The sequence below is a fragment of the Vidua chalybeata genome, chromosome 6 (assembly GCF_026979565.1).
Source record: "Vidua chalybeata isolate OUT-0048 chromosome 6, bVidCha1 merged haplotype, whole genome shotgun sequence".
NCBI lineage: Eukaryota > Metazoa > Chordata > Aves > Passeriformes > Viduidae > Vidua > Vidua chalybeata.
Window position 1 is genome coordinate 36,610,204 of NC_071535.1, and position 26,192 is coordinate 36,636,395.

Here is a 26,192-nt window from a genome sequence, read left to right on the forward strand (position 1 = left end):
GGTGAGTAGAAAAGCAAAGAAATAGATTTTTCAGCCCAGTGTCTGCTGTGCCATTTAGGACAGGAGGAGTTAGGGCAGCTGCTGGCTGTTTCACAATGGCATTATGTTTGCTTTTTGCCTGTGTGTTGACTCTTCCTTCTGTGGATTCACCACCTGGTGCTGACTTGTTTGTGTTTGAAATGTCAGGGCTTATGCTTTTATTAATTTTCTTAAATTCTAGCCTGGTGACTGACACTAATGACAGGAAATGATTAATGAATGGGACCTTGCTGAGAATGTGTCACATTCTCATGTTTGCATGGAGCTAATGACATGCTGCATTACTGGCTTTCATACATTTTCTACCACTTTAATTGTTGTAACACTAAAGTTTGGTACTTGGTCTGCAGTTCCAGTTTATAGATTTCAGCTCTTTGATAAAATGCTCCAGCAAGACAACTGTTGGCAGCTGCTAATAAGCTAATTGCTTTTAGTAAGCTGTTTCCTTCACTACTTAATTATTTTTTAAGGTGTGATACTCTTAAAAAAAATCTCTCCTGTCTCTTGTAAAGTTTTTTGAGAACCTTTGGTGGAAGAATTAAGACTGTACTACATGGAAATGAGGAAAAAGGGGAGACTTTTGCAGGCTGCTCGGAGAGGGGAGATGTGGTGGGGAATTGATATTCTCTGAGGTATATTATGGCAGACCAAACTGTGGTGTCTCTGCTCCGGCCTCCCTGAAACTGCTCTGAACAGCTACAGTCAGTGACAAATTTTGCTTTATTTCCAGCTTGTAAGATGAGAATTTTTTTCTATTTAAAAATGCTGGTAGGTTGTGCTGAAGCTCTGAAAAGGATTTGAAGTGGCCATAGTTGTACATCAGGTTGCTGGAACTCTCAAAGAAAATCTGGATTGGGGATTTAGATGTCGCAGCTGGATCGCAAAGTTGTGGCTGCTCCTGCCCAGGGCTTCCCTGTTTGGTGCTGCTTTGCTGCCCTTATCTTGAAGCAATATTGGAAAAACCTGCCAGCAAGGTTTTGAGCCGGCTTGTTTGGCAAGTGTGGGCCACACCTCTGCTTCTCCCAGCTGGAGCACAGCCCAGTCCTGCGCAAAACTTCAGATGAGCCCGTGGCAAACAGCACTTCTTCGCAGCCAGGCGTCCAGGAACTTGCCTTGCTCTCTGGGTTTCCCTGTCAGATTTTCTGCAGAGGCAGCAGGACATTTTCCCCATGTTCCAGGAGGTGCTGCGGGGCCCATTTCCACCCAGAGTGCTGCCTTTTCTGGCAGCAGTGCTTTTCCAAAGGAAGGAGAGGAGAGACACTGGGTTCTATCACTGGCGGGTAAGAGAAATCCTGGTGCTGGCTCGGAGATGGCATTCCTTAGCTGATGTGCTCAGGAGTGACTTCCACGTGTTGCTGCATGTGTGGAAAACCTGTCCTACACTTCCTCAGGAATTAAAAAGTTTATTGTTATCCACACTTTTCTCTTAATGCTCATGTTAATGGAGATTTCAGGCTTTTATTAAATTTAGAGTCTGCCTGAGGAAATCCAGAGCAGATCTGTGTTTCCTTAGGTTTTGGGGAGCAGAATTGAGCTGATGTCAGGAACTTTTTTGGGGGGGAGAGTCCAGAATACTGCACTTTTAATCAGTGGAGATGAAACCATGCTTTTGTGTTTTCTTGCAAAGTAACCTTGACTACAGTTGCCTTCTGTTCTGCTTTCTATCTTATCCTACAGGGATTAATGATCTCAAGTAGACAGACTAATGATGGCTTTAGCTGCTGTTCATAATGCAGTGCAATCACGACAGATAAAGTGGTTTTGAGGTGTTTGTCCTTTAAGTGGAGTGAAATAATTTCATTGGATAAGATGGTCAGGCTAATAACTTCAATTTTGAATTAAGCTAAATGATTATGAAGGAGATTTTGAGTGGAGATTTGATCTATAAGCTGATCACCCTTGTTGTATCCTATCATGCCAGCCCCTCAATGTACAACTTAAAATTGAGGTGACCATAAATTGTCACAAGATAATTTGCTGCTTGTATAGCTTTCTTCACTTCTGGTTACTGTGTGACAGAAATAAACTTGTTGACTTTTTAATATTATTATTTAGTACTCAGCAGATCATGTTAGAAGAGGCCCATGTTAGCCTTCATTAACTTATAAATCACTGAATATATTTTCCCTCAGGTGCTCACTATTTAAATAAATAAAAAAATAATCAAAAAACCACCAAAAAATCAAAACATTACTGAACAAAATTTTATTGGCTGTAGGGAGAGATTTTAGTATTGACTAATTGATAGCAATTGAGCAAGGTGTGGGGCAGCAGATCACCCTTTTGGCTTTGTAGGTAAATTTAAGATGATCAGACTGCTTTAATTTTCCAGAGTTCAGCCTTAAATTCACTTCTAAAGGCAAACAGCAATGAACTGAGAGTGAACCCGGTGTTCACCCACTGCTCTTGTGTTACTGAGCTGCTGGCACTGCTCATGTCCTGGCTAACTATAAATCCTGCCTGCCAGAACACCATGGTTCTTAGGGCTGTGTCTGTGAGTCTCCTGAGGGCAGAGGGACAGTGCAAGGGGTGCCCAGGAAAGGCTTTGGGGTTTAAAAGCAAACTTGTGACACCTAGGCTACAAGGAAGGGAATGATGTGCAGCAGTGTTTCTTTGGGAGCAGGAGCAAGATGGGGAGAAACTGCTCTGAAATGAACAGGGCTAATGCCTTTATTAATGTTCAGCTCTTTATTAAAAAGATCAGCTGGGCAGGGGGCTCGACGCAGAGCTCGCCCCCGCGGTTGTAGCTTTCCCAGGCAGCCGGAAGGAAGGAGGCGCGCAGAGCCGGTCACTGGAGTCCCGAGCAGCAGCTGTCCTTTCTCCTTTCCTTGTGGCACACCGGTGGCCCGAGGATGAGGAGGCGTGGCGTGCAGAGTCTGTTGCTGAAGTCCAGAACAACAGCTGTCCCCGCTCCTTCCCTGGTGGCAGCACCAGGGCTCTCTGTCTATCGCCCTGCTTCTCAGAGCCTAATATAGTCTGTTCCTTCTTAGGTGATGGCGACGGTTAAAAGCCAGTCAGGGGATGTGTTTCCCTCTTCCTCAGCTAGGGCATTTATCTAGACTCCTCTATTGTGTTCAGTTTTTGATTTATATTCATTTTTATCTCCTAAAAATACTCCCATGATCCTAAGGGGTTTTTATTTGCATGTTAGTCCCAGAATGGCAGCGTGGAGGGGTGGGAGGCCAGGTAGTTTAGAGAAAACAAACAGAGCAATTGGCTAATTAGCATTTCAATATCGGTACTTGGCTAGAGTTAGTAGTTTTCTTTTAGTGTTGCCATGGGAACTAGGAAAGCCCTGCCCGCATCTCTGGGGAACACCTGGAAACTGTTCATAACATGCTCCATTGGTAAACTGAACATTTCTTTGAGCCACCTAATTTTCCCAATAGCTGTGAACACAAAATATGCCTTAGCAAATGGAAACACAACTTCTATGACAGCACTTTTGTAATGAGTCTGGCAGGCTTCTGGTGAGTCCTTTGCATGCACTGAGACCTGTGGGGATGGATCCCAGCACTTACTTCCTACTCTATAAAGACAGGTATCCTGGACTATATGAAAGTAAAGATTACTGGGGGCTATAGCTGGGATGACTTGTTCTACAGTCGCTTCCAGCTGCATCAGCATCTTCAGTTTAGATGAAAGATACAGACAGTTGTTTGCAAAGTTAAGTATGTGAAAATTCAGCCTTGTACCCTCATTTTAGGATATAGGATTTAAAGGGGGCTTTTCTTTTTTTGCTTCACTTGCTTTGCACTCCTGAGCCCTGGAAAAGCAGTGATTCTGAAAAATCATTAAAATGCAAAGCAGCAGTTAGCTGCTTTTGTCAGTCACGTGCTTTGGTATGCTGCCATGCAGAGTGCTGCAGGCAGAGCTGTCATCAGTATTTGTTGCCCATTTGCCATGTGGATTTATTGCCTGCCTTTTCCCTGATCATTCAGATAGGGCATATCTGATACTCCCATGCTTCATTACTCTGCAAGCTCACCTGGCAGCATGCTATGACCTTGCTGTGCCTTTGCTAAAAGATAAGTAAAAAAGGCATGTGAGGAGCTTCTGGCATAACTGATCACAGAGGCTGGAAAGCACAGTGACATTTCAGTTGAGTTGTATGCCCTTAAGTTATGATCTGGATGTGGAAAATGTATCTTCAGCTGTGTAATGACTGGCTGCAAATTGAAGGTGTTAGAGACCTTTGGAAAGGACTTTCTTTTGAGCATGTAAGTACGTTTTTGACAGATGGTATGCAGTAAAAGAAGGATAGGCTATCTTCATGGTGCTCTGTGCTTGCCCTGATAGTGTCTGATTTCCAGGCAACAGCCATGCTATGTGAGTGAAGATTGTTTTCACAGCCATGGGGCTGTGATTATGTAGCTTCATGTCTCAACAAACGAAAGAGTTGCAGGAACTTTAGGAAGTTGGTGAGAATAACATACACAATCTTGAATTTCTATCTGTAATCTATTCCCCAACTTGATGAAGTAGAAAGGTGGTCAGCCTTTGCCTGAGAAACTAGTGTCAGAGACTGAATAAAAGGAAGGTGATTAGGAAAGGTTTAAAGATGAAAGAAACTAGCATCTGAAGGGTGGAAGTCATGGTGAAATTTGCTGTGAATTTTGTGCTTAGAAATGAATAGCTTAAACATATAATTTCTGCAAATATGTGTCTTTAAGATTAGTAACAGTATAACTGAAGTTTATTTGCACAAATTTAATTTAGTACCTGCATGTGAGGAATCTTAGTTTTTGCTCTTTGCTTGTTGATCAGGATGGATGGTGCTTGCTTAATACAAAATTGTTCAGTATACTGTGTATGCCTTGGTTTTATTGTGTTGTTCAAACCCTGTTTTGCAAAAGCTGGCAAGTATCCCCCAAAGATGAAACATAAGGAAGACTCACAAAGAATGTGACTGCTTAACAAACACAGCGTAATTCCATTTATCAGATAAGGAACATTCAAGAAGAGTTTAACATTTCAGGATTCACTGGTTTCTGTGAGATCCCACTCAGCAATATGTAGGCCCTACATTTTTATGTAATATTTCAAGAATCATAGGATTGAAGAAGGATTTGAGTTGGAAGGGACCTTAAAGGTCATCTTGTTCCAACCCCCCTGTCATGGGCAGGGGCACTTTCCACTAGACAAGGTTTCTCAAAGCTCCTGCCTGGCCTTGGACGCTTCCAGGACAGGAATGGGCATTCACAGCTTCTCTGGGCAACTTCTTCCAGTCCTCATTTGTCAATCTGCAGTATTTTGTTGTAAGTGAAGATCTTGTTGAATTTAATTTTAAGTGAATACTTAGCATATCTAAAATTAAACTATGGTCTCAAGTCAACCATGTTGAAAATTGTTAAGGTGAAGTAATGACCATTTGTGAAAAGCATTTTGAAAATACGGCTTAAGAATAGGAAAAGTTCTTAGCTGGCCAGGATTGTGTCATAACTGATGAAAATGAGGCAATATCCCATTCTGTTCCTGAGCCTTACACAATTACTTCTGTGCAGTCTCTGTACTGAATCACCTCAAGCTGTTCTCTCTTGTGCCCTGCCCTCACCTCACTTCTCCTTCATGATATTCTAGGATCTAGTCTGACTATTTTTTTCCCACTTCACATCCTGGCATTTAGATACTAATATTACTTTCCAAAAATAGTCTCCTAGAAGCTTTCAAGAGTAAGGATTACATTTTTTCTGTGCTGATTAAGTGACATGCATGTTTAGAATGCTGATACCAGTTAACAGTCCAGAATGAAAATGAATTTAAGTTTTGTCTTTTCTAACTCAAGCTGCCATGGAGTGTTTTGGCAAGTATTTTGGGTTTTTTTTCTCATTGTAAACAGCGTGTGCCTTTTATGACTTTAGACTCCCCTCTTAAGATTCTTGCCATGTCTGCTTTTACTCAAGCATTCATGTGCCCGTGGCCAGTACTCTTGAACTAGCTGTTGTGAATGTGTTTGAGCAGCTTTAGCACCAGACTCAGCAAGAATGTACTAACAAAGCAATTAAAAACTGATCTATAATTAGAGGAATCCCTAAATAAGGGACTTTCTGAAGTCCATGAGGAGTTAGACTAAGACATTGCTCTTGCATTGCCAAAAGGCAATTGAGTTTCCTTCTAGGCTCTTTTATGGTCCTCCAGGACACTGAAAGTGCTGTGTGTGTTCCCAAACTGATTCATTAATAGCTCATTTTGGGCTGGCTATTTCAGATCCATTTCTCTGGTCTAATACTAGTGTGGTTACAGGACAGGCATTGCAACTGAGCTAAATGCTGAGCTTGTTTCTCTCTTTTCAGTGGGAAAAGCATCCTTACTACAGCCTAACAGTAAAAGTCCTCCGAGCCAGAAACATCAAGGGTACGGACGTGTGTAAGTATTTACTCAAGGCAATATGAAAACAAGTTGGTTCCTTGGTGCATACCTCCAGCACAGAGAGCATTGTTAAGGGAGCCTCTTATCTACACATATTGCATTGCCTTTATGTCTCAACAAAAGCTTTTAATGTAAAGCATTATATATATAGTATAAAGTATATTATCTATATTTCAAAAGCCTTATGTGAGGCCAGTCTGCAGATTAAGCAGCTTCAGCTGCTCTTACTTTGCAGAACAAGATCAAGTCAGTCCTAGTAATGTTTTGCTTCCCTACTCCTTTATCTGTTCTACTGTGGCCCATTCTGTATTCCTTTCTCTGGATTCAGCCTTCTGGGTATTGCAAGTTTCACCCTTGCTCCTACTGAACAGTCTTCCTGAAACTGGAAGCAGAAATCTTTAATTCTAGCTTTCAAATGTTTATTTTCTCAGTTGTAGTAGTGCTTTATATCATGTACCTGCTATTAGTTTGTCATTGCAGACTTTAAAGGAAGTAGGTGGTTTACTGCTTCCAAGATAAACTGCTTTTTCTCTGTTCCTGGTTTTTAGAGCATGGTGTATATTCCCTCCCATTTACACACCTGTGTAAAGGTCTCAGGACTGTTTGGGGCATTTGGATCTTTAAAACTCATTTATATTAAATTACTTCAGATTGAATCAAGTAAGATAGTCTGCCTTAAGTTTATATCTGGCATCCAGCATTGAACTACTTGGAATGTGAAATAGCTGTTCAGGGAACAGGAAAGCCTCCTGAGAGGCTGAGAGCTAGAATCATGTTGTGAAGAGTTCTTTTCTGTGGGCTATCTCTTCAGCTGGAGTGAAGAATGGTCTCCGTACCTGCATTGTTGAAGGGGCCCTAAATGGAAGAAAGAAGGGCTCTGAGACAATAATTTGTTTTCAGGGAATGGAAACAGACAGCCCAGCTCCTGGCCTGACTAAACAAGGGTACAGCAGTAGTGGATATTGTCTCCTTGGACTTTAGAAGGCTTAGGCTCTATAAATGGTGCCCAGGGATAGGAGAAGAGGCAACAGGCCTGGTATCAGCAGTAATCTTTTTTTTTTAAAGTTGATCTTCCTCATTTTAAATACTAGCCTTTTTTATTAAGAGCTTTATGATTTTGATGAACCAGAAAAAAGAAATATAGGCACCTAAAATTCTATTTTCTTCTGTTTAAAGACATTTACTTCATTAAAGGCTTTTGCTTTAGAAGTCCAGCCTTAAATTTGCACTTTTCTATGATGCAGTGAGATCTAGAAAATGAGAAGCTCATGGGAAAGAGTATGTTTGAATAAAGCTTTTCTGGTGCCTGTCTCTCACTCTCTGCTGCAGTATCCAAGGCAGACTGCTATGTGGAACTCAAGCTGCCCACTGCATCTCCCAGTGTCTCCCGAACTCAGGTTGTTGACAACTCTGAGAACCCAGAATGGAATGAAACTTTCCGGTATCGAATCCATAGTGCTGTCAAGGTAAGGACACTGTGTAGAGCAGGTTAGATTACTTGTATTTTTGTACTGGCTTGCTTTTGATACTTCATTCAAAACCAAGGGTTCTTTATTACCCTCAAAACTTGTGTTGCTTGTAAGGTGTCAGTTGTCTTCAGTGGTACAAAAAGCTGTACCAAAACTGCTGTGGTTAACTGCTCTCTCAAGAAAGTTGCAGATAGAACTTTCCATAAACATCCTTGTGGTACATCTCAGGAAAGGGAAGTTATGGCACTACCTGGTGGAATTCAAGGAAATTCCTTGATAAGCAAGTTTCTATTTGATGTTTGCTGCTTCTTTCACAGGAACTAAATTTCTACTCACTGCCACATAGTTCATTCAGTCAAGTTTTGCCATCATTCTGACGATTGAGAAAACCAAATTCAAACTCTTGGGTAGAGACTTCATCTACTCTCTGTGTGGGACCTAATACAGTATTTAACAAAGTCTTCAGATTGTCAGCATTCAGTCTCAAAGCAGACACTAATGGTAGGGGGAAGGAAACTGTACTTTAAAAGATCAGTTTTAGTGGGGCACAATTGCTTTGAATAACATCCCAGGCTTTGGAATAAGGTGTCTATTAACAAGAAGCCATCCCCCTCATTGGAGTACCTTTCCACAATGGTTGGTGACAAATGTGGAACGGTAATTGATTTGACTGGTAAGAAAATTGAAAGCTAAACTTTAGAGTGTGGGATCTTTTTCTTTCCCTCCAGGCTCCTGAGACCTCAGCCTGGTTACTGCTGGAGACTGACAGCAAAATTCTAAGTTCAGTCTTGTCTCCTTGGGAAGTAGCTGCTGCAAGACTATTATTTGGGTGCCATATGTCCTCACTGTATCTATTTCAGTTTCTCTTGAATTTACCATCTCTGAGACAGTGCTGAACAGGAAGTGATTGGTCTCTATAACATCCTGAACTAAATCATCATGAAAGAGTGGAAATTGCTATTGCTTCCTTGGGCAAATCTGTGCCTGGAGCTGGTGGAGAGTCTGCCACATGAGTTCAGCTGGGGCCTCCCCCTAGGTGGGAAGATGAGAAAATGCTTTAGCTAAATTGTGTCAACTAGGAGAATTTTTTGCTTAACTATGCTGTTAACTGTTGAAAATACTGATTTTTCCTTAGAACTGGGGAAGGGTATTGATTAATGCACAAAGTGTCCATTGTATGCAGCTACCCAGGTTTGTCAGTGTTTCTGCCCCTTCATCTTAGGCTGTTTGTTTCTTTCTGCTTTTAGAACATTCTGGAGCTGACCCTCTATGACAAGGATGTCCTTGTCAGTGATGAGCTCACCTCTGTGGTCTTTGACGTGGGGGGCGTGAGGCCGGGGGAGCCCCTGCTGCACACCTTCAGGCTGGAGCCCGAGGTGAGGCCCTGGCTGCAGCTCATCCCTCACATGCCTGGCAGTGCCTGCTGGCTGATTGTCTGTGTGGGAGAAGCCAGAAGGGAAAAATGAATCAACTGGTGGTGACAGCACATATGGCTTTACTGTCAACTGAGATGTTTGCAAGTTCTCTAGTAACTTTATTTGTGTGCTTTCCATATTCTTTGGGATGCTCCAGCAAAATAAAATTTGGGATTACTGCTGTCTTTCAGGAATGTTAAAACATCTTTAAACAGAATTAATTTCTCATGAGACTTAGAGGAACAAAAACTGATTTTAAAATGAAAGGCATTTGTAGTCAGTAATCGTTGTAGGGACTGTCTTATTTAGTTTATCATCATCTATTTGCAAAAAAACAAGTTTATTGCTGCAAAGGCTACCTCTATATCTAATAAGTCAAAAGCCTAAGAGATACTTATTTTCCATGGGTTATGTTCAGTACATTTAACCTCTGCTTCATGCAGATGATATTGGTGATCAGCTGCTCTCAAGCCCTGTTCGCCTGTTCATGGACTTAGAAGACAGCCTGTTTTATGTGGGTAAAAGCCACATCACCAGGCTGATCTATTTTGTAATGCTACAAACACATTGCTACAATAGGTCTGGATTAAAAGTGAGCTAATGATGTGTTTTCTTGAGAAATTGGGCTTCAGTGCTGTTGGTGTGGTCAGAAGCAGACTAACTGGTGTGCAGTTCACAGGGAGGTGTTGGGCAGTGCCACAGGCACTCCAAATCATTTGTGATCATGGAAAGAGGCTTTGTAATACCATTGCTCCCACTAGCTCTAGCCATTTGCTGAATGCTTAAGCCATCTTGATCTGTAATTAAGAGACTGGAAATTTCAACTTCAGCAAAGAAAATGACCCAAAACAGCTTCTAGTTTGTTACTTTAAAAAACTGTGTTAGGTCTGGTATCAAATATTTCCTGTATGCTATGGGAGGAGAAAAGACTTTGGCTGGAACAAAGTCTGTAGAGGACAAAGACAGCAAGAAGCTAAGAATGCAAGCTGCTGAAATAAGAAATGGGAAGAAGCCCAAAGCCTCATGTAGAAGCTGTTTGCAGAGATGATGTTGCAGTGGTTCTTGAGCCAGAGGAGGTGTTTTTTTTCTCTCATCAGCAGAGTAATGGGTCTGAGAGATGACTCTCTGTGCACTTGTGTCTTCAAATGTAGATGTGTCTGGTCATGTAGGACATGTCCAGCAGAAGAGGAGTATTTGAAGGCTAAAGGCTACATTTAACCATTTCAAAATTTAACTGGAGCTTTTATAAAAGGAACAAACTCAAGTTATTTTAACAGGAAGTTACTGTCACTATGTAACAGGAGAAAAGCTTAATCTCTTGGGAAATGTCTCTTAATTCAGGATCAAGGGTCACCAATATCCAATTTTTATTTTCAAAGGCTAATGAAGAGCTGGATGTAGAGTTCTTCTTGGAGAAATGGTGAGTCTTACCTGAAGAGCTGATTGCACTTGTGTTCTGCATATATGTTGTCAGTTGCTTTTTTTGTGTGGAGATAGTCGTGCTCATAAAAAGGATAATACTTTATAGTTCTCTGTGGTGATTGAGTTGATTCACTAATACCTGACTAAAATTATTCTTTATACTCCAGTCACCAAAATTTTTGGGGTAAAAAAGAAATAAAATTTTGCTGGACTTCATGGGATGTAAGTGGACATTTCTGGCTTAGTTATTTGGGAGTGGAAATTTTTCAGTTAACCTTGCAAAATACACAAATATATACTTTATCTATCTAGTTGTCTATGTAAGTTCAGCTTTTCTCTAGGTTATCAAAATAAATGAGATGGGGAGATCCTATAGTGCGTGCTTATATTTGCAGACATTTTTTTTTCCATTTTTTCCAAGCCCCCATTATTTTGTGAAGGGAAATATACCTGCTGTTTCCCTGGATCTCCCACACTGAGGATCTTTTCATCCCACTGCTTATTCAGCCAATTAGTTTGTAAAGTAGGATGAAGCAAAATTAAAACCAGTTGTCATTTGCAGTAAACCTCTTGCTTTCACAGCTCAGATGCCCCTAGAGAAGTATTGACCAACGGAGTCCTTGTGGTGAGTACATGGAATCATGAGTACAGAATCACGTGTGTTATGACTTACTCCTGAAGAGAGGCTTTTAATAGAAAGAGGAGAAGGATTTGAGTATTACAGTCTTACTTCCAAATAGCTCCTATTCTCTCCAAGATCTGCCTCTCTCTTTTTCAATTTGTTAATTTAAAAAGCTTCCTCAATTTTTAAACTTGATGCTGACTTACAGAAAGCTGCAGTTTTTTGTTTTGAGGTGTTTGTTTGTTTTTTTGTTTTTTCCCTGTAAGGTTGCCATAAAATTTGTAAAAAATGTCTTTAGCAGGCAAGTGAGTCTTGAAGATTGTACTGTGTTTTCTAGACTAGATGCTGTCCAGGAAGAGTCCCTCTTCTTGTTAAAACATATTATTTCTAAGCTTTGTCAATGCCATTATTAAGTAGGGGATCACTCCCTGTTTTTTTTTGGGTTAATCAATCTAAGAAAATCAGTGTGCTATATATTAAAAATAAGTGTTACTGCCTCTTTGCTCCCTTGAAAAAAAAGGGACTGGAGTAATGTTTTTTTTTGTAAGGAGAGGAGGGTTATGGTTGAAATGTAGAGTTTTAACTTTTCCCCCCCTGAAAAATTGGTGGCATTTAACAGCACAGTTCTGAAAACTATTTCATAGGAAGGAAACTTTTGTGTTCCAGTTTCCCTTCGCAAGTCAGTCTTAATCCAAGCAGTGGGCTAGTTTCTTAGGGCAATTGTGTAAAAATCAATCCCTCATCTACTGTCCTAGAGGGTAAGCTGATGGCTGAATGGTGTGAGAGACTAAATTTCATGAGGACATAGACAAGCTGGGACAGAAATTTATGAAGTGCTTGCTTGGATCTGAACAGGTTCTGAATAGGTACTCGTACATGCATTTAAAAAAAGTAAAAAACCCAGAAAAACCCCAGGTGTTCATAACTTATAACTGTGAAGTACTGGTTGTAAAAAAAAAAAAAAAAAAAAAAAAAACAACAACAACCCAGCTCTTGGAATAGAAAGGATGGTTTTTATTTTGAAACAAAAGCTAATAATCCTGTCCTACTGAAACAAAATTTTGTCTTTATTTGAAATAACAAAACAATGCCTAATTTTTTTTTTGACAGTTTGCAGCTGTAAACCCACAGCTAATTTAGTAGATGAATTAAACTTCAACAAATAAGTGAACTAAAAATTGTGTCACCAGAGCTGGTTTCTTTTTTCACAGGTTCGTCCTTGCTTGTGTCTGCAAGGCACTGTCAACAAAGAGGAAAATGCAAAAGAGAAACAGCAAGGTAGGGCTGCCCAGAGAGTTTAAGTCAGGACTACTCTTCAACGTGTTCCTTGAGAGAGAGGGGAGAATTGATTCTCTGTCTATACAGACAGAGACTTTACTGACTACAAAATTGACTTTTAAAGTAAATTTTGCTTTTATTTTCAATAATTAATAAGATTGGGTATTTTCTAATGGGTACCACACAATAGAGTTTTTGCTTGTGTTTTCATGGCCTCAGCTACACTTAATACGTACTTGATTTTTAACAAATGGCCCCTGTGGTCTAAACTTCTTTTTCTAATGCACAGGATGCTGTGAGGTCAAGGTGTCTGTCCCAGGTGCATATCAAAAGCAGTTGTCTATTCCTTGGACACCAGACAACGAGAAGGATTATGGAACCTCATTTGTCTTTCACGTGGATAAAGAAATGTGTCCAGAACTGCAAGTGGAGTTGCAGCAAACCATATCTGTCCTGCAGGTAAGCATCCATGCTGATTCCACAAAGCTTACAGAGAGACAAGTTTTTCTCTATAGTTTTTTACATGCTGACTTTTTTCTTTTTTTTTTTTTTTTAACGTCAGATTGTGCATTGGATCTTTGACATTGTGTAAGGAGGTGAAATTACCTTAAGAGTCTACGCTCCCCAAAGATTTAACATCTGTTCAAATTTGGGGATTAAGAAAATGTTACTCTGCCCATGCTTGCGACATGTAGACATCTTTACTTTCATCTTTTGAGATACTCTATAGGCACTTTTTTCTATTAGAAACTTGTAGATCAATTGCAGAGGTTTATTTAGCTTTTGTGTGTCTTTTACTTTGCAGTTTCTCCAGGTACCCGTGTGTTGACATTCATTCTCCAGAAATGAGAGCAAGGAAGCTCTTTATTCTATGATTTTTTTTATCCCAACAAGCAATTGGGTAGCATGATTGCAAATGGTGATCTTTACTACTGTAGAGGCAGCTGTGGAGAAGAGAACACAAGGAAGATATGGAAGAACATCTTTGCCTGGGGTTTATTAGACAGCAAACATGAGCTGAAGAGAGAGACCTGGGCTTGAGTGGTCAAAAAAACTCCGAGCCAGGCAAGCAAAACCTCTGCAGAGGTCAACTATGGAGATTGTCCCAGGTGGTAAACCTCTGCTAAACAACTCTGGTAGCTAGCAGAACATACTCTTTAAACAAGTGGCATAGACCACAAAAGTCTTCAGTCTGACCTCTTCTCTCTTATCAGATATGGGAGAGTGCCAGGAATGTTGTGGTGTTGCTTGCCCTGTGCCTAAATGCATGTTATTTGTGCCTGTTAGGAAGAGGACAGTGAGCTTAGAGGGACATTGGTCTCAGGACAGCAGTTACTGGTCAGAAGATGCCTGTGAACTCTGTGGGTGGTTCCTGGCCTGACTTCAGTTCTTGGTGTGAGCAGGGTGACAGCCTAGTTTTCTCTGAGGTGTGGTCTCCTCCTGGGGGCTGAGCCCTGTGGTTGGTGTGTGGGCTCCAGCCCACCTGGAGGCTCTGTAGGCTTGTGTGACCCTCTGATCTGAAGGGTTTTTAATCTACCTCTTTGCATTTAGGAATCTGCACACAGCTATGTATTAAGAGATCTTGCCATTTGCTACATGGCAGAAAACCCAAATATTTCCTGGCAAGCTTTAATTTGCTCTGCTTTTAAAGTTTTTTAAAATTACATACTGCCTTATTTCTTATTTTGTGGTATTTTTGATGTATGTGTAATGCTGCTGCCTTTTTTGTTATCTTTTCCAAATCTTGCTTGGAAGATGGAATGCAAGTCTGTTAGTGAGTTTTCTGACACATGCCAGAACAAAACTATTTGTGGGGAAAATTTTGTACTTGAAGATTTTTTAATTGTGGTAGACAGGTATATTAAAAAAAAACAATAACAATAAACAAAACACCCCTAAAACTAAACCAAACAACAACAAAGAAACTATCTGAGTGAAAGAAATACCCCTGCAAAGACCTGCCAAGCAGAAAGCAGAATGCCCTTGAAAAGCCTTGGACATTTGGTAAATATTTAGCTATAGTGATATTAAGAATTGTTTGCTGTTTCAACGTATGAAAGTCATATTTTTTTTAAACTTTTTTTTATGAATCTCAAATAAGATTTTTTTTTTTAATTAGGATGGTGTGAACCCTGATATTGAAAAGCATACTACAGTTCTGGGACTGGGGACCGTACCAGTTAATTCCCTTCCTATTGGAGAAAAAGTTGATAAAATCATTTCTTTGGGAGAGGTAATATCAATATTTTGCTCTTGCTTTAATGTGCATGAGATAAACTTTTCCTCCATTGCCTCTAGGTGTTTGGAAAGTTAGGCAACATGTGATTCTCAGGAGTGCTGTTTTCCTGGATCTCTAGAATGAAGCAATGAGATTACTCAGTGCAATTCTTCCTAATGTATTTTCATGGTTGAGTCTTGCAAAATGAAGTATAAAGTTCATCACTTTCTGAAGAGAAAAGTCTTTTTAGGGTATAAAAGAAAAGTATCAGAGGAGGGAAAAAGCAAGACACTTGTAGAAGAAATAATTCATAACTTCTGTTTTGAAGTTCCACCTGTGTAATTGCTGTCAACTTCAAGATGTGTTCTCTCTTTTCACAGGGAAAAAGTTTGGATATGAGTTTGAAAACTGAAGAGAGGTGAGTGGGAATCCCACTTGAAAATCAGGAAGGGCCTTTACCCTCATAGTAAAGGAACTGAGTGACTCTCCTCGGTGTTCTGGGGAGCTCTGGTCACTCCACTGATCTCTTGGAATAGATTAAAGAAAAACATATTTGATTATTTTTTTGATAATTTTCGGAAGCCTGTGACTCTTTACTTTGCAGATATTGTCTATTGGACTGGTGTCAATCCTGTTGACATATGTAAAAATTTTGTGTTCCTAATACTTAAGTGTATAATAGCTGTTGATATACATACTATGTAGCTTTGTCAGGCACAGGTATCCCAGAGTATGTGCAGTGATGTACTGAGAGATAGGGAAGGACATATGTGTGTGAAGAGCTTGAACTATAAAATACATGGAGATTGCAAGAAAGGAGTAAAAAGGGAAAAAAAAATAACAGAAAACCAAGAAATTGGCTTGTATGTTGATAGGGTCATTTGGTGTCCAGTCATCAACTGAAGATCCTGCTCCTGTTTTACAACCTTATAACAAGGTTATTGGTATTCAGTTGCCTCCTCCTTCCTCTTAAGTTCAGAATCTTCTGTTTTAAAATCCTTCTTCCTCTCATTTCATGTTCATGTTGATACAGTGATGTCAATTCCTCCTCTTACAATCTTCACCTACAAAGAACATTTTCTTCCTGAAAGAAATTCAGGTGAAATTCCTGAAGCTTAATCTGAGTACTGTTCGACAGAACCATTGAATTTAAACATTAAAGAAGAAATACAATATGGAGAATTTAATTTTTAATTCCAAAAGCTGTTGTACAAAATAGCTGATGTATAGACTAAAATTTCACCTGATCCAGTTCAGATCTGCACCTAGATTGTGTGTTCACAAAAATTACATTTCCATACCGATTACAAATCCTCCAGAATTTCAAGGTTTTTTTTTCTTAACTTCTATTTCAGCACTTGGGATCTTGATATACGTCTGGGTTTTGAGCTCTGTAAAGAAGAGAGAGAATTTTTGGACAAAAGGAAGAAAGTAGTTTCTGAGGCATTGAGGAAGACTCTTGACTTAAAAGAATCCCCTCCAAAAGATGAGGTATTGAGCACAGTCCTGTGGTGAGATTGGTAAAATCCTTTAGGCTTGGTTGATAATTAGACAATGTAGGAATCCTTGCTTGTAACCAACAAGAGACATGGTTTGCATTCACTATGGTGTGAGACAGATCTCTGATACATTTCAGTTCTGAAGTCTAAATGTTTTTATATTTCTTAAATTTTGAGGGGTGTGTGTGTGTTTTGGAACACATATGTTGAAATTTCAGAATGTATGTACTCTACTGGAACTCATATCTTGGGCTTTGGGCTTGGAATTGTGATGAGAAATTTTGTTTCAGAATGTTTAAAATGAAACTCACACCACAGGAATAGATTCTTAATTGCTTATTTGAGAAAACTTACATCTACATATCCTGATACCTTGCTCAGTGGTATTTGGCTGCTGTTACAAGATTAATTGCCTCTTACATATGTATTGTATGAAAGTAAATGTATGATACTATACATAACAATTTCAGTAAGGGACTGTCCCTAAGACGACTGTGCTGTGCTTTATAGTAAGCAATGTATTTCAATTACAAAATAGAAAAATAAGTTCAGCTTGAAATCAAACCCAAAATTACTTGTAATGTAGATAGAAATAAAGGTTTATATCTCTATTTTATGTCTCTATTAGAGTTTATATCTCTATGTTTTAAATTCTATTTGATGTTCAAATGAGACTGAAATGGGGTTAGTCCTGTAATTTTTTGGCCATCAAAAGCCTGTGGTTGTGATTCCTGAGTTTGCTGTCTGCAGGTTCCAGTTGTGGCAGTGCTGGGCTCTGGAGGTGGGATGAGAGCACTGACGTCATTCTATGGCAGCCTTGCTGGGCTGCAGCAGCTGGGCCTTCTGGATGTTGCAATATACCTCTGTGGCATTTCTGGCTCCACTTGGTAAGCTACATGCAGCTTTTATTCAGAAACTTACAGGTGAAATGGTAGTGTTCATGCAAAATAAGGCCAAAATTACATTTGTGCCATCTGTAGGCAGACAGCAAATCAAGTATTTTACCAGTTTTCACCTGTGAGTTCTGTTGGGGATCCTGAACAATCTAAGAGATCCAGTATCATGTCCAACCCATGCAGCTACTGGCTAAAATGATGAATCTGCTTCTTGTGCAAGTCTGACAGTTGAATATTAGAATGTTTTATATGAATAAAACTGTTGCGTAGTAACTCAGAGCACTGATTTAAAGACCTTCCTCATTCCCCTACTCTTGCCAAGAAGATAACTGAGGTGGTGCAAGTCACTGGAAACATGTCCATGCAGGCCACTACGTCATCACCTTCCAAAATGGCATAGAGGCTGAAGAGAGGCATAGCACTGTCTTGCCCTTTGGTGGACTGGAGCAATGTGCTGAAATATTATACATGGCTAAAATGTTTCAGTAGCTCAGTTCTTGGAGTTTGTGATGAAGTCATCCCTTGTTTTTGTAAAATTATTTCATAGAGGAGTTGTGCAACCTGACAGCGTAATCCTTCCTTCCAAGGATTTACTTGTGTGTGTTGAAAGTTAACTCCTCTGCTCCTACTTCTCCTGCCCCTTTTGATTCAGAGACACTTCCAAACAAATGTAGGCATCTGTTTGTACAGATGGTCAATGGTCCAGACTAGCTTCTCCTTTGATCAGACCGGTCTTCTGGTAAAGGCCAAGGCCTCTATTGCTGCACACTGCACCCTTGCCATCAGCCAGCATATCATGGTTGTTTTGTTCTGGAGTTAATGTATGTTTATGGGCTGGTTCATGGGTGCTAGCATAGGATGCTTGGAACATCTTTGGAAGACAGGTTAGCCATCAGAGCAAAGATGTCCTATGGGTGTCAGGGTTTTCAGCACAATTTAGAGTTCAGAGATCTTTTATTTATGGATTCTTCACTCTTTTAGCTAGACTTCTCAAGTGCTGCAGCACTAATTATATCTAGCTAAAAATATTGCTTACACAAAGGTCTTTATTACTGATGACATTAATAAAAGCATTTTCAGGTGTTTATCAACACTGTATCGAGACCCTGACTGGTCACAGAAAGACCTTAAAGATGCAATCAGAAGAGCTCAGGACACTGTGTCCAGCAGCAAAGCAGGGGCATTTTCCCCAGAACGACTAAAATACTATTTCCAGGAGCTGAATGCAATGGAGATCACTGGACGGAAGGCTTCCTTTACAGATCTGTGGGGCCTTATTGTAGAATATTTCCTACAACAAGAGGTAAAAGAATTCATGTTTGGATGTGTACTGCTGTTTGTCTTTCTAGTGGGAACTCTGCTGACCCATGTGTTTAGAGTTAAGAAACCTAAATTAAGAAATTGCTCTCCACCTTTGTATAGGCAGTGCTGTGGAATAAACAGAGTATCTTCTTTAGTAAAGATTTTTTAATTCATATGGATCAGTGTTACAGAAAAATGCTGTGTTTGTTTGGAATGACTGTTATGAAAAGAATAGCTTTTGTACTGGGTGGGTTAAGCCTGACAATGATGTTGATTCTGCAGAATGGAGTTATTTTGCAGTATTTTCTATGTAATTGAGATTGAAAAGCAGAGGGATAGTTAGTTTATTATTAACCTTAGACATTCTAAATATGCAGCTGCAGAAATATTTTGGACAGATCTAGCCATATACCTGGACAGTGGAGAGGAAAAGGGACTTTGAATTAGTAATGTTAATCAGAAATGCAAAGCAACAGCTACCAATTATCAACCTGTGGGCACAGAATTTACTTGACTTAAGTGGGCTCCTCCTTCCTTGCTTGTCACCAGGAAGATCCATCAAAGCTGTCTGATCAGCAAGACGCAGTGAAATGGGCCCAGAACCCTTATCCTATCTATGCAGCTGTCAATGTGAGACCCAATATGAGCAGTGGTGACTTTGCAGGTATGAACATGGAAAGTCATTTTTGTGTGCTAAAGTCCATAAATTTATTTCATCTCTCCAGTTGCTCGGGGAGTGAGCAGCTGATAACAGGAAATACGGCTCAAGCAGCAGTTGGTAAGAGGCAATAGGAAACTGATTGACAAAAATATGCTATCATATTGATAGCAAAGGTCTTCATCATAGCTCAAGTGGAGAAATGAGATTCAGAACTGTTGGCCACTGCACAAGTTTTGCTAGAAACTGCCTGAAATTTTCAGGAGCTGAGAAGATTCCTGTAACACATGTGTCTCTATCTGAATAAAAGAATTAGAGGCCTTGGTGATAAGGAAACCACTTTCTTTTTTAGTCTCAGATAAAAAATTTGTGTAGGATTCATGTAAAATGATGGATTGGCCACCTTATATATGCATCATCAAAATCGTATGTTTTAGAGGCCTGAGTTCATACAGTAAAAATATGAAGAGTAATCCTTCATTGAAACTTTAAATATGATGCAACAAGTGGGGATGGATGAGTGAGACAGGAACACAAACACAAAAGCTTGTATCCATCTGTGTACCACGAGGGGACTTGTTTGTTTTATTCTGTGGAGTGTGTGCGTATGACAGTGAATTTAATTTGATCCAACCTGCCAGTGCTCAAGAAGGATTTGGATAATGCTTGCAGATGCCTGCTGTGTTTTGGCAGGTTCACCTGTGCAGGCCCAGGAGTTGGACTGGATGACCCTTCTTTTTCAACTCTTTGTGGAAATCTTTCAAGCATGAGGGGGCGCTTTGATAAGCAAACAATGAAGTCTGACGCAGTGTGTCGATCAGGTTTTCAAGCCAGTACTGTAGTAGTTCCTGGGAGATGGTTCGTAGTGCAGTGAAAAGCTGAGAAAAATAATGTGGAAAAGGGAGCCATCAAAATGGTTTAAATTAAAACTAAAATAGGCAGGTTATTTCCGTAGTAACAAAGTCAATATGGAGCAAGATGGAATGAAAGCCTTCACAAGAGTTTTTGTTAATCATATGTACATAGAAGCTAGAGAAGAGGGGCAGAGAAATCCGTAGTGATTGTGAAAAGTGAGGGGAGAGTCCCTCCTGTCTCCTCTGTGTGGGCAGATATCAGATAAATATTTTCACTCATGTGTACTCTGAGATGAGTAAATATCCTGTTGTGTTGTTCTTAGAATGGTGTGAGTTCACTCCCTATGAAGTTGGATTTCGCAAATATGGAGCTTTTGTTAGAACAGAGAATTTTGACAGCGAGTTCTTCATGGGACGGCTTGTCCAGAAACATCCAGAGCCCAGGATTTGTTTTCTACAAGGTATGATTTTATGGTAATGATCAAATTATCATATAAGGAGATGGAAAGGAACTTTACTGCTCTAGGGACTTATGAACTGAAGTCCATGCCTTTCTTCCCTTCCAAAGGACTTGAAGAAGTGAAACATGTCGATTTTTCTCCAGAGCTTTAGGTTCACAGCTGGTTCATAGTGTTACAGTCTGATGTCCTGAGTCTGCAAGATGACTCTATTATAGCTGCCTGTCAAAAATGTCTACTGTCAGTCTTCCTGTTCTCTTACTGTCTTTTCCACGCTTGTCTCTTGGAAAATTTTCTGCATTATATTGTAACATCATAATTTGTCACATGATTAACATCAAGGTTTTAACTCACACTGTTAGAACAGTAGGGATCAAGTGACAGCCCTCTCCCATGAAAAATGTCAGGTGAATTATAGGCCTTTTGGTTCCATGAAAAACCTTTTGAGTGTTAAATTCTTTTGCATTTCTCCTTCAGGAATGTGGGGCAGTGCCTTTGCTGCAAGCTTGGACGATATCTGCCTGAAGGTGGTTGGTATAGGACTGAACTTTCTAGATTCTTTCAAAGATGTTATCAAAGTTGTAGGTAAGAACATACATAAAAATAGTTGGATTTTTCAAAAGATTGCTGATTTTGTAGTGATCACAAATAATATGATGCAAAATTGTGTTGTGTGTAGTTTTCACGATTAGCATAAAGGGTGGATTGGGACAGATCTCTTTTATTGTGTGTTATTCCCTTTGATTGCTCCTATAGTGAAGAGAAATTGTTTCTTTAGTACACTTCCTCTTCTTTTAAAAAGAACTTGTATCTGACTTTGACTGTAAATCTGGGCTAGTTCTAGGAGCTATCTTAAACCCATATTAAAGTGCAGGAATCATAATCCCGAGAAGAGGAAGAATAGAAGCTGGATTGCTATGCAGGAGATGGAAAAAAAGGCTTTTAGTTTCCTCCATGGTCTGCTTTTTGTAGTGTTGGATAAGCTGGTTGTAGGTTTATTCACTGATGTCCATTTGTTCCTAACAGTGAAAACTGTTTTAGAGGCTGGGACTTGTTCATGTGCATAGTTATGGCCTTATAGTAAATAGTGGAAGAAGAGATTTTTTTTTTCCTCTGCCTTTCCAGCCCTGGTTCCCCCAGCACACCCCACCCTTTTTGTTTTGTGTAGTTATAAATGCTACTGTGTGTGGTTGACTGCTATCTTATGTGACAGAAGTGATTGTCACTTGTTAGCAAGGGTTTCTTTGTGTGGGTTTGAAATTAATATGGGCAATACTTTATGAGTAATGCTTTTCCCGTTAAACAGGGCTTGTAAATCACCTACTTTTGGAATATGCATCTCATTTAAATTTTATTACAATACCCTTATTAGAGGACAAATTCAGACTTAGGAAAACTGGTTAAATATTTTAGAGAAAGCCCTGATTGAAATGTTGGAGCTGGCATTTTGTGTGTGTTCTGCAGATGAGAAGACTTCTGTGACTTCTGCAGATGACTGCCGAAGATTCCATTTCCGAGACCCAGCACAGCTGAAGACTCGCTTGGTTATACCTGGGGGCCTGATGTTACAAATTTTTCAGGATTTCTTCAAGTCCCGGGTCACATGTGGAGAAACCTTCAACTTCATGAAGGGATTGTATCTTCATAAAGATTATGTTAACATCAAGAAATTTGTGACTTGGAGAGGTAAAGGAGTTTATGTGTATCTGACTATCACAAAATATTAACACACTATATAATATCCCAATGTCACGGAAAATAAGTGAACTTTGTTGTGCTGAAGACAGGGAATATATCCCTTCTTACACCATAGCAAAAATTTTGATCCACTGTATTTGTTCTGTCATATAAGGCAAGCTGCCTCATCAGACTTTATAGGTCTGTCTCAGATGAAAGTGCATGTTGGAATGTCTTTTTTCTTCTTATTACACTAGCATGAGCTTTGTTGATTTCTTCTGCCAATACATGTGTAATGAATCAATATAGTTACTTGTGTTTCTTGGAGTGTCTTACAGATACTCACCTGGATGCATTTCCCAACCAGCTGACTCCCATGGCAGAGAGCTTGTATTTAGTGGATGGTGGGTTTTCCATCAACTCCCCCTTTCCTTTGGTACTTCAGCCAGAGAGGGATGTGGATGTTATCTTGTCATTCAATTTTTCCTGGGAAGCTCCATTTGAGGTGAGACATATAGCTGAGCATTATTACATGAACATAAAAGCACAGAATCATACTCAGTGGCAGCAGATCAGTTGAAGCTGAATACAAAAACTAATGGACCAATGAATGAAAATAAATCCCTATGTCTTTCATGGAATCATAGAATGGTTTGGGTTGGAAGGCACACTAAGGGTCATCTCATTTCAACCCTCCTGCCATGGGCAGGGACACCTTCCACTAGACAAGCTTGCTTAAAGTCCTATGCACCCTGGCCTTGAACACTTCCAGGGATGCGGAGTCCACAGCTTCTCTGGGCAACCTGTGCCAGTGTCTCACCACCTTCACAGTGAAGGATTTCTTCCTAATATCTAATCTAAACCTACCCTCCTTCAAATTAGGGCTTTTTCCCCCTTGTCCTATCATTACACTTTGTGAAAAGTCACTCTCCACCTCCTGTGAGCCTCCTTTAGTACTGGAAGGTGTTGTAATGTCTCCCCAGTGCCTTCTCTTCTCCAGGCTGAACAGCCTCACCTCTCTTGGCTTGTCTTCCTATGAAAAGACATTTCAGACATTATTTTGCTATGCTTTTTGCTGTGAAGGTCATGAGAAAATAGAAAGTTGACAATTGTAAGAAGATTCAAAAGTTTTCAGAAGCCTAAACAGATTAAATAAAATAAGACTATTTGTTTGGCCCATAAGATCACTGTTACTTAGATATGTGCTTCTAAAGAAAGAGTGGCTATTGGTGATTTTCTTCATGCAAACAAATTATTTTCTGTACATACAAGTGTTCATTATTAAGTGCAGAAAAGTCAAGGTGAACAGATTTAGACTAGGAAAGCATAAAAAGTTTCAGCTGCAATCTGTTGATATTTGTTGCAGTTCTGCTCTTTGTTCTTCTATATTACCAGCTAGAGAAATTGTTTCTGCGGATTTGAAGCTGAGTTTCTGTCACTTCTTTTCTTTTTTTTTTTTTTTTTTTAATGAAAGCCTCTTTCCCTTTGAGGATTATAGTTAGATGATTTTAGAAGTGTTGCTGGTGTTCTATTGCAATTATCTTTTTCCTCTGATAACAGGTTTTAGAGCTGACTCAGAAATACTGTGAGGAGCATGAAATTCCTTTTCCAAAAATCAAATTTAGTGAGGAAGATGAAAAGAAGCCAAAAGAGTGTTACATGTTCGTGGATGATAATAATCCAAAGGCTCCAATTGTACTCCATTTCCCACTGGTGAATGACACCTTCCAGAAATACAAAGCTCCGGGTAAGCAAGCTGCGTCTTAAAGCACTCTTCTAACAATTCTTTGGGTGTGCTGATGGGGAAAATTCAGTCAGGTCATTGTTCCTCTTTTCATTCTTTGTAATATTACTCTGTAACTCTTAAATTGTTATTTACATTTAAGGCAGAATCTAAGTTTCTACTAATTTTTTGAAGGGCAGGATGAGAGAAGAGGCTCACAACACCCCTCCCCCCACAAAAACGTTTGCAGTAAACGACTTTGTTCATCTTTTAAGACTGGTATTTAAATTTAAGGGGCAAGGTACTCCTAGGGCCAATTGAACTTGAGGTTTGTCTTTCATTTTAGTGCTGAACAGCACTTCCAGGGAGAATTGAGCTTTATATTCTTATTTTGAGCATAATAATCAAAGATGAACTTAACAATTTATCACAATGAAAATGTATTTTAGTACTGTATTTTGGAGCCAAGTGGAAATAGAAAGGGAATACTTTGCCCCTTCAGTTTTCAAATATTTTGGAATGAGCTGATATCTCTGAGGAGGAGCTTTGGGACAAAAGTTAAGTTTCTACAGAATTATCTCTGATATCCTCCTAGCAGAATTCAACTAAAATGATTCTACCACAGCAGAGGGGTTTTTGTGATTTTTTTTTTTCTTTCTTTCTTGCGGCAGGAGTTGAACGTGAGTCAGAAGAGGAGAAATCCTTTGGTGACTTTATTATTGAGTCAAAAGATTCCCCTTACCGTACACTAAACTTCACCTTTGAGCCACATGATTTCAGCAGGTTAGTGGAAGTGAATCGCTACAATGTTCTGAACAACAAGGACACTCTCCTCAAAACCCTAAACTTGGCTCTGCAAAGGAGGAAGTTGAAGAAAGTCATCAATAAGTCAAATACATGAGCAGTTTCCAAGGCTGAGGATACAGAGAGGCTGCAGTATACAAAAGCCATGAGGTTCAAGACAGAACTGATAGTGAACAGCTGGAAACTCCCTTCCTGGGGAGGGAGTAGTACACCTGACACTGAAAACTCATTCCAGGTTATGTGCTCTGATGAAAACTCAAGGGATGTACAGTAACACGGATGTTGCTTCCTTGTGTGGGGAAGAGTGAGGAATTACCTAGCTCAGTATCTCAGATCACAGTGGCTGATTCCAGATGATTTGAGAAGTCTGTCCAAACCATTCAAGCATCTGGAGAATGATCTTCCATACTCTACTGAGTGGTGCACCTCTTTTTGTCAAAGGTGTGTTGGTGTTTGAGGAAACAGATTCCTTCTGTACTTGCTTTAGAACCTCCCCTCAGGAACTTTTACAACTTACGTCATCTTAAGAAGAACTCCACAATTAAAAATGACTCACTGAGAGAGGAAATGGCTCCTTTTGCTTTCCCCTTGTTACTGGCTGATGCCCTTGTGCTTTCAAGACTAAACAGTCATTACCTGCTTCCCATTTTGCCATTCATGGTTTCAATTTCCTTCCTACCCTTCTCAAGGATTTTAATGGCTTTTAGTCTCCCAGAAATTCTATATGGAGTATCTTATTTTGGTAAAGAATTTGTTTGGTAAACAGGGAAATAAATGGTTTTTATATTTAACAATAAAAACACATTGTGGGATTTTGTTACTACTTCCTATAGCTTGATCATCATGAGATGATGAAACTATGATGAAAATGCCATAAGTTGTCACCAGATGACACAAGGAAAAACGACGCACCACAGCTTTGGTCACGATGAAGAGACTAATTTATTTTCTCTGACTCCAATCTTTTATAGTTCTCAAAAGGTGCCAGTGGATTGGAGGGTGAACGTGCCACCTCTCCAACGACACTGGACAAACTACCTGTACATCAAATTTCTCCGCCTCTATGAAAGAATGCAAAACAATAGGTTGTTTACAGAAAGTTGTGTGGGAAAGTTCTCTACAAGAATGTAAACTCAGAAGGCTTTAGAAAACTCTTGATAATCAGGGCGACAATAAGTCTCAGCTTTCTCTTTCTGTGTAAGAGGAAGGAAGGGTTTGAATTAGATATTTTTTCCTTACTCTTCAGCTTGTAATTCACCCACACCTTTGTTGAAGGAACTTTTGCGTCTATTTATTTTAGAAACATCAATAGTCAAGGCAGGCACACCTTATGAATGTGAATTAATAAAATAATGTAAGATGCTGCTGTGCTGTGGGATGGGATTCACCTCACTTTGCATACAGTCCAGAGAAAAGTACTGAATTATGCAGTTGGAAAATATGTAATGCAGAACAGTAGCAAACGAGCCCTGTTACTTTTATGGCTTTT

General features: G+C 39.7%; 1 protein-coding gene across 2 annotated transcripts; it reads left to right on the plus strand.

Moving 5' to 3' along the window:
* Nucleotides 1-829: 829 nt before the first annotated feature.
* PLA2G4F (phospholipase A2 group IVF) lies at nucleotides 830-25,488 on the plus strand. Of its 2 annotated transcripts, XM_053945506.1 has the most exons (20): nucleotides 830-1,319; nucleotides 6,333-6,405; nucleotides 7,738-7,874; nucleotides 9,125-9,253; nucleotides 10,672-10,712; nucleotides 11,297-11,339; nucleotides 12,548-12,614; nucleotides 12,904-13,073; nucleotides 14,734-14,847; nucleotides 15,213-15,250; nucleotides 16,188-16,323; nucleotides 17,082-17,218; nucleotides 18,308-18,530; nucleotides 19,079-19,193; nucleotides 20,365-20,502; nucleotides 20,977-21,084; nucleotides 21,964-22,185; nucleotides 22,515-22,681; nucleotides 23,737-23,923; nucleotides 24,571-25,488. In XM_053945506.1, exons 1-20 carry the CDS (start codon nucleotides 1,209-1,211, stop codon nucleotides 24,798-24,800), a joined length of 2,586 nt encoding a protein of 861 aa, XP_053801481.1. In that variant the 5' UTR covers nucleotides 830-1,208; the 3' UTR covers nucleotides 24,801-25,488. The 2 variants fall into 2 exon arrangements, with proteins under 2 accessions (XP_053801481.1, XP_053801482.1); XM_053945507.1 differs by lacking the exon at nucleotides 24,571-25,488 and having other exon boundaries at nucleotides 22,544-22,681; nucleotides 23,737-23,823.
* Nucleotides 25,489-26,192: the final 704 nt, after the last annotated feature.

What these genes read in the sequence shown, in the direction of transcription:
- PLA2G4F (XM_053945506.1), top strand. Translation starts at nt 1,209, where the DNA reads ATGTTCCAGGAGGTGCTGCGGGGCCCATTTCCACCCAGAGTGCTGCCT. An exon ending in GAATCCATAGTGCTGTCAAG is followed by an intron (nt 7,875 to 9,124) that starts GTAAGGACACTG and finishes TTCTGCTTTTAG; the next exon opens with AACATTCTGGAGCTGACCCT. An exon ending in CCTGGGAAGCTCCATTTGAG is followed by an intron (nt 22,682 to 23,736) that starts GTGAGACATATA and finishes CTCTGATAACAG; the next exon opens with GTTTTAGAGCTGACTCAGAA.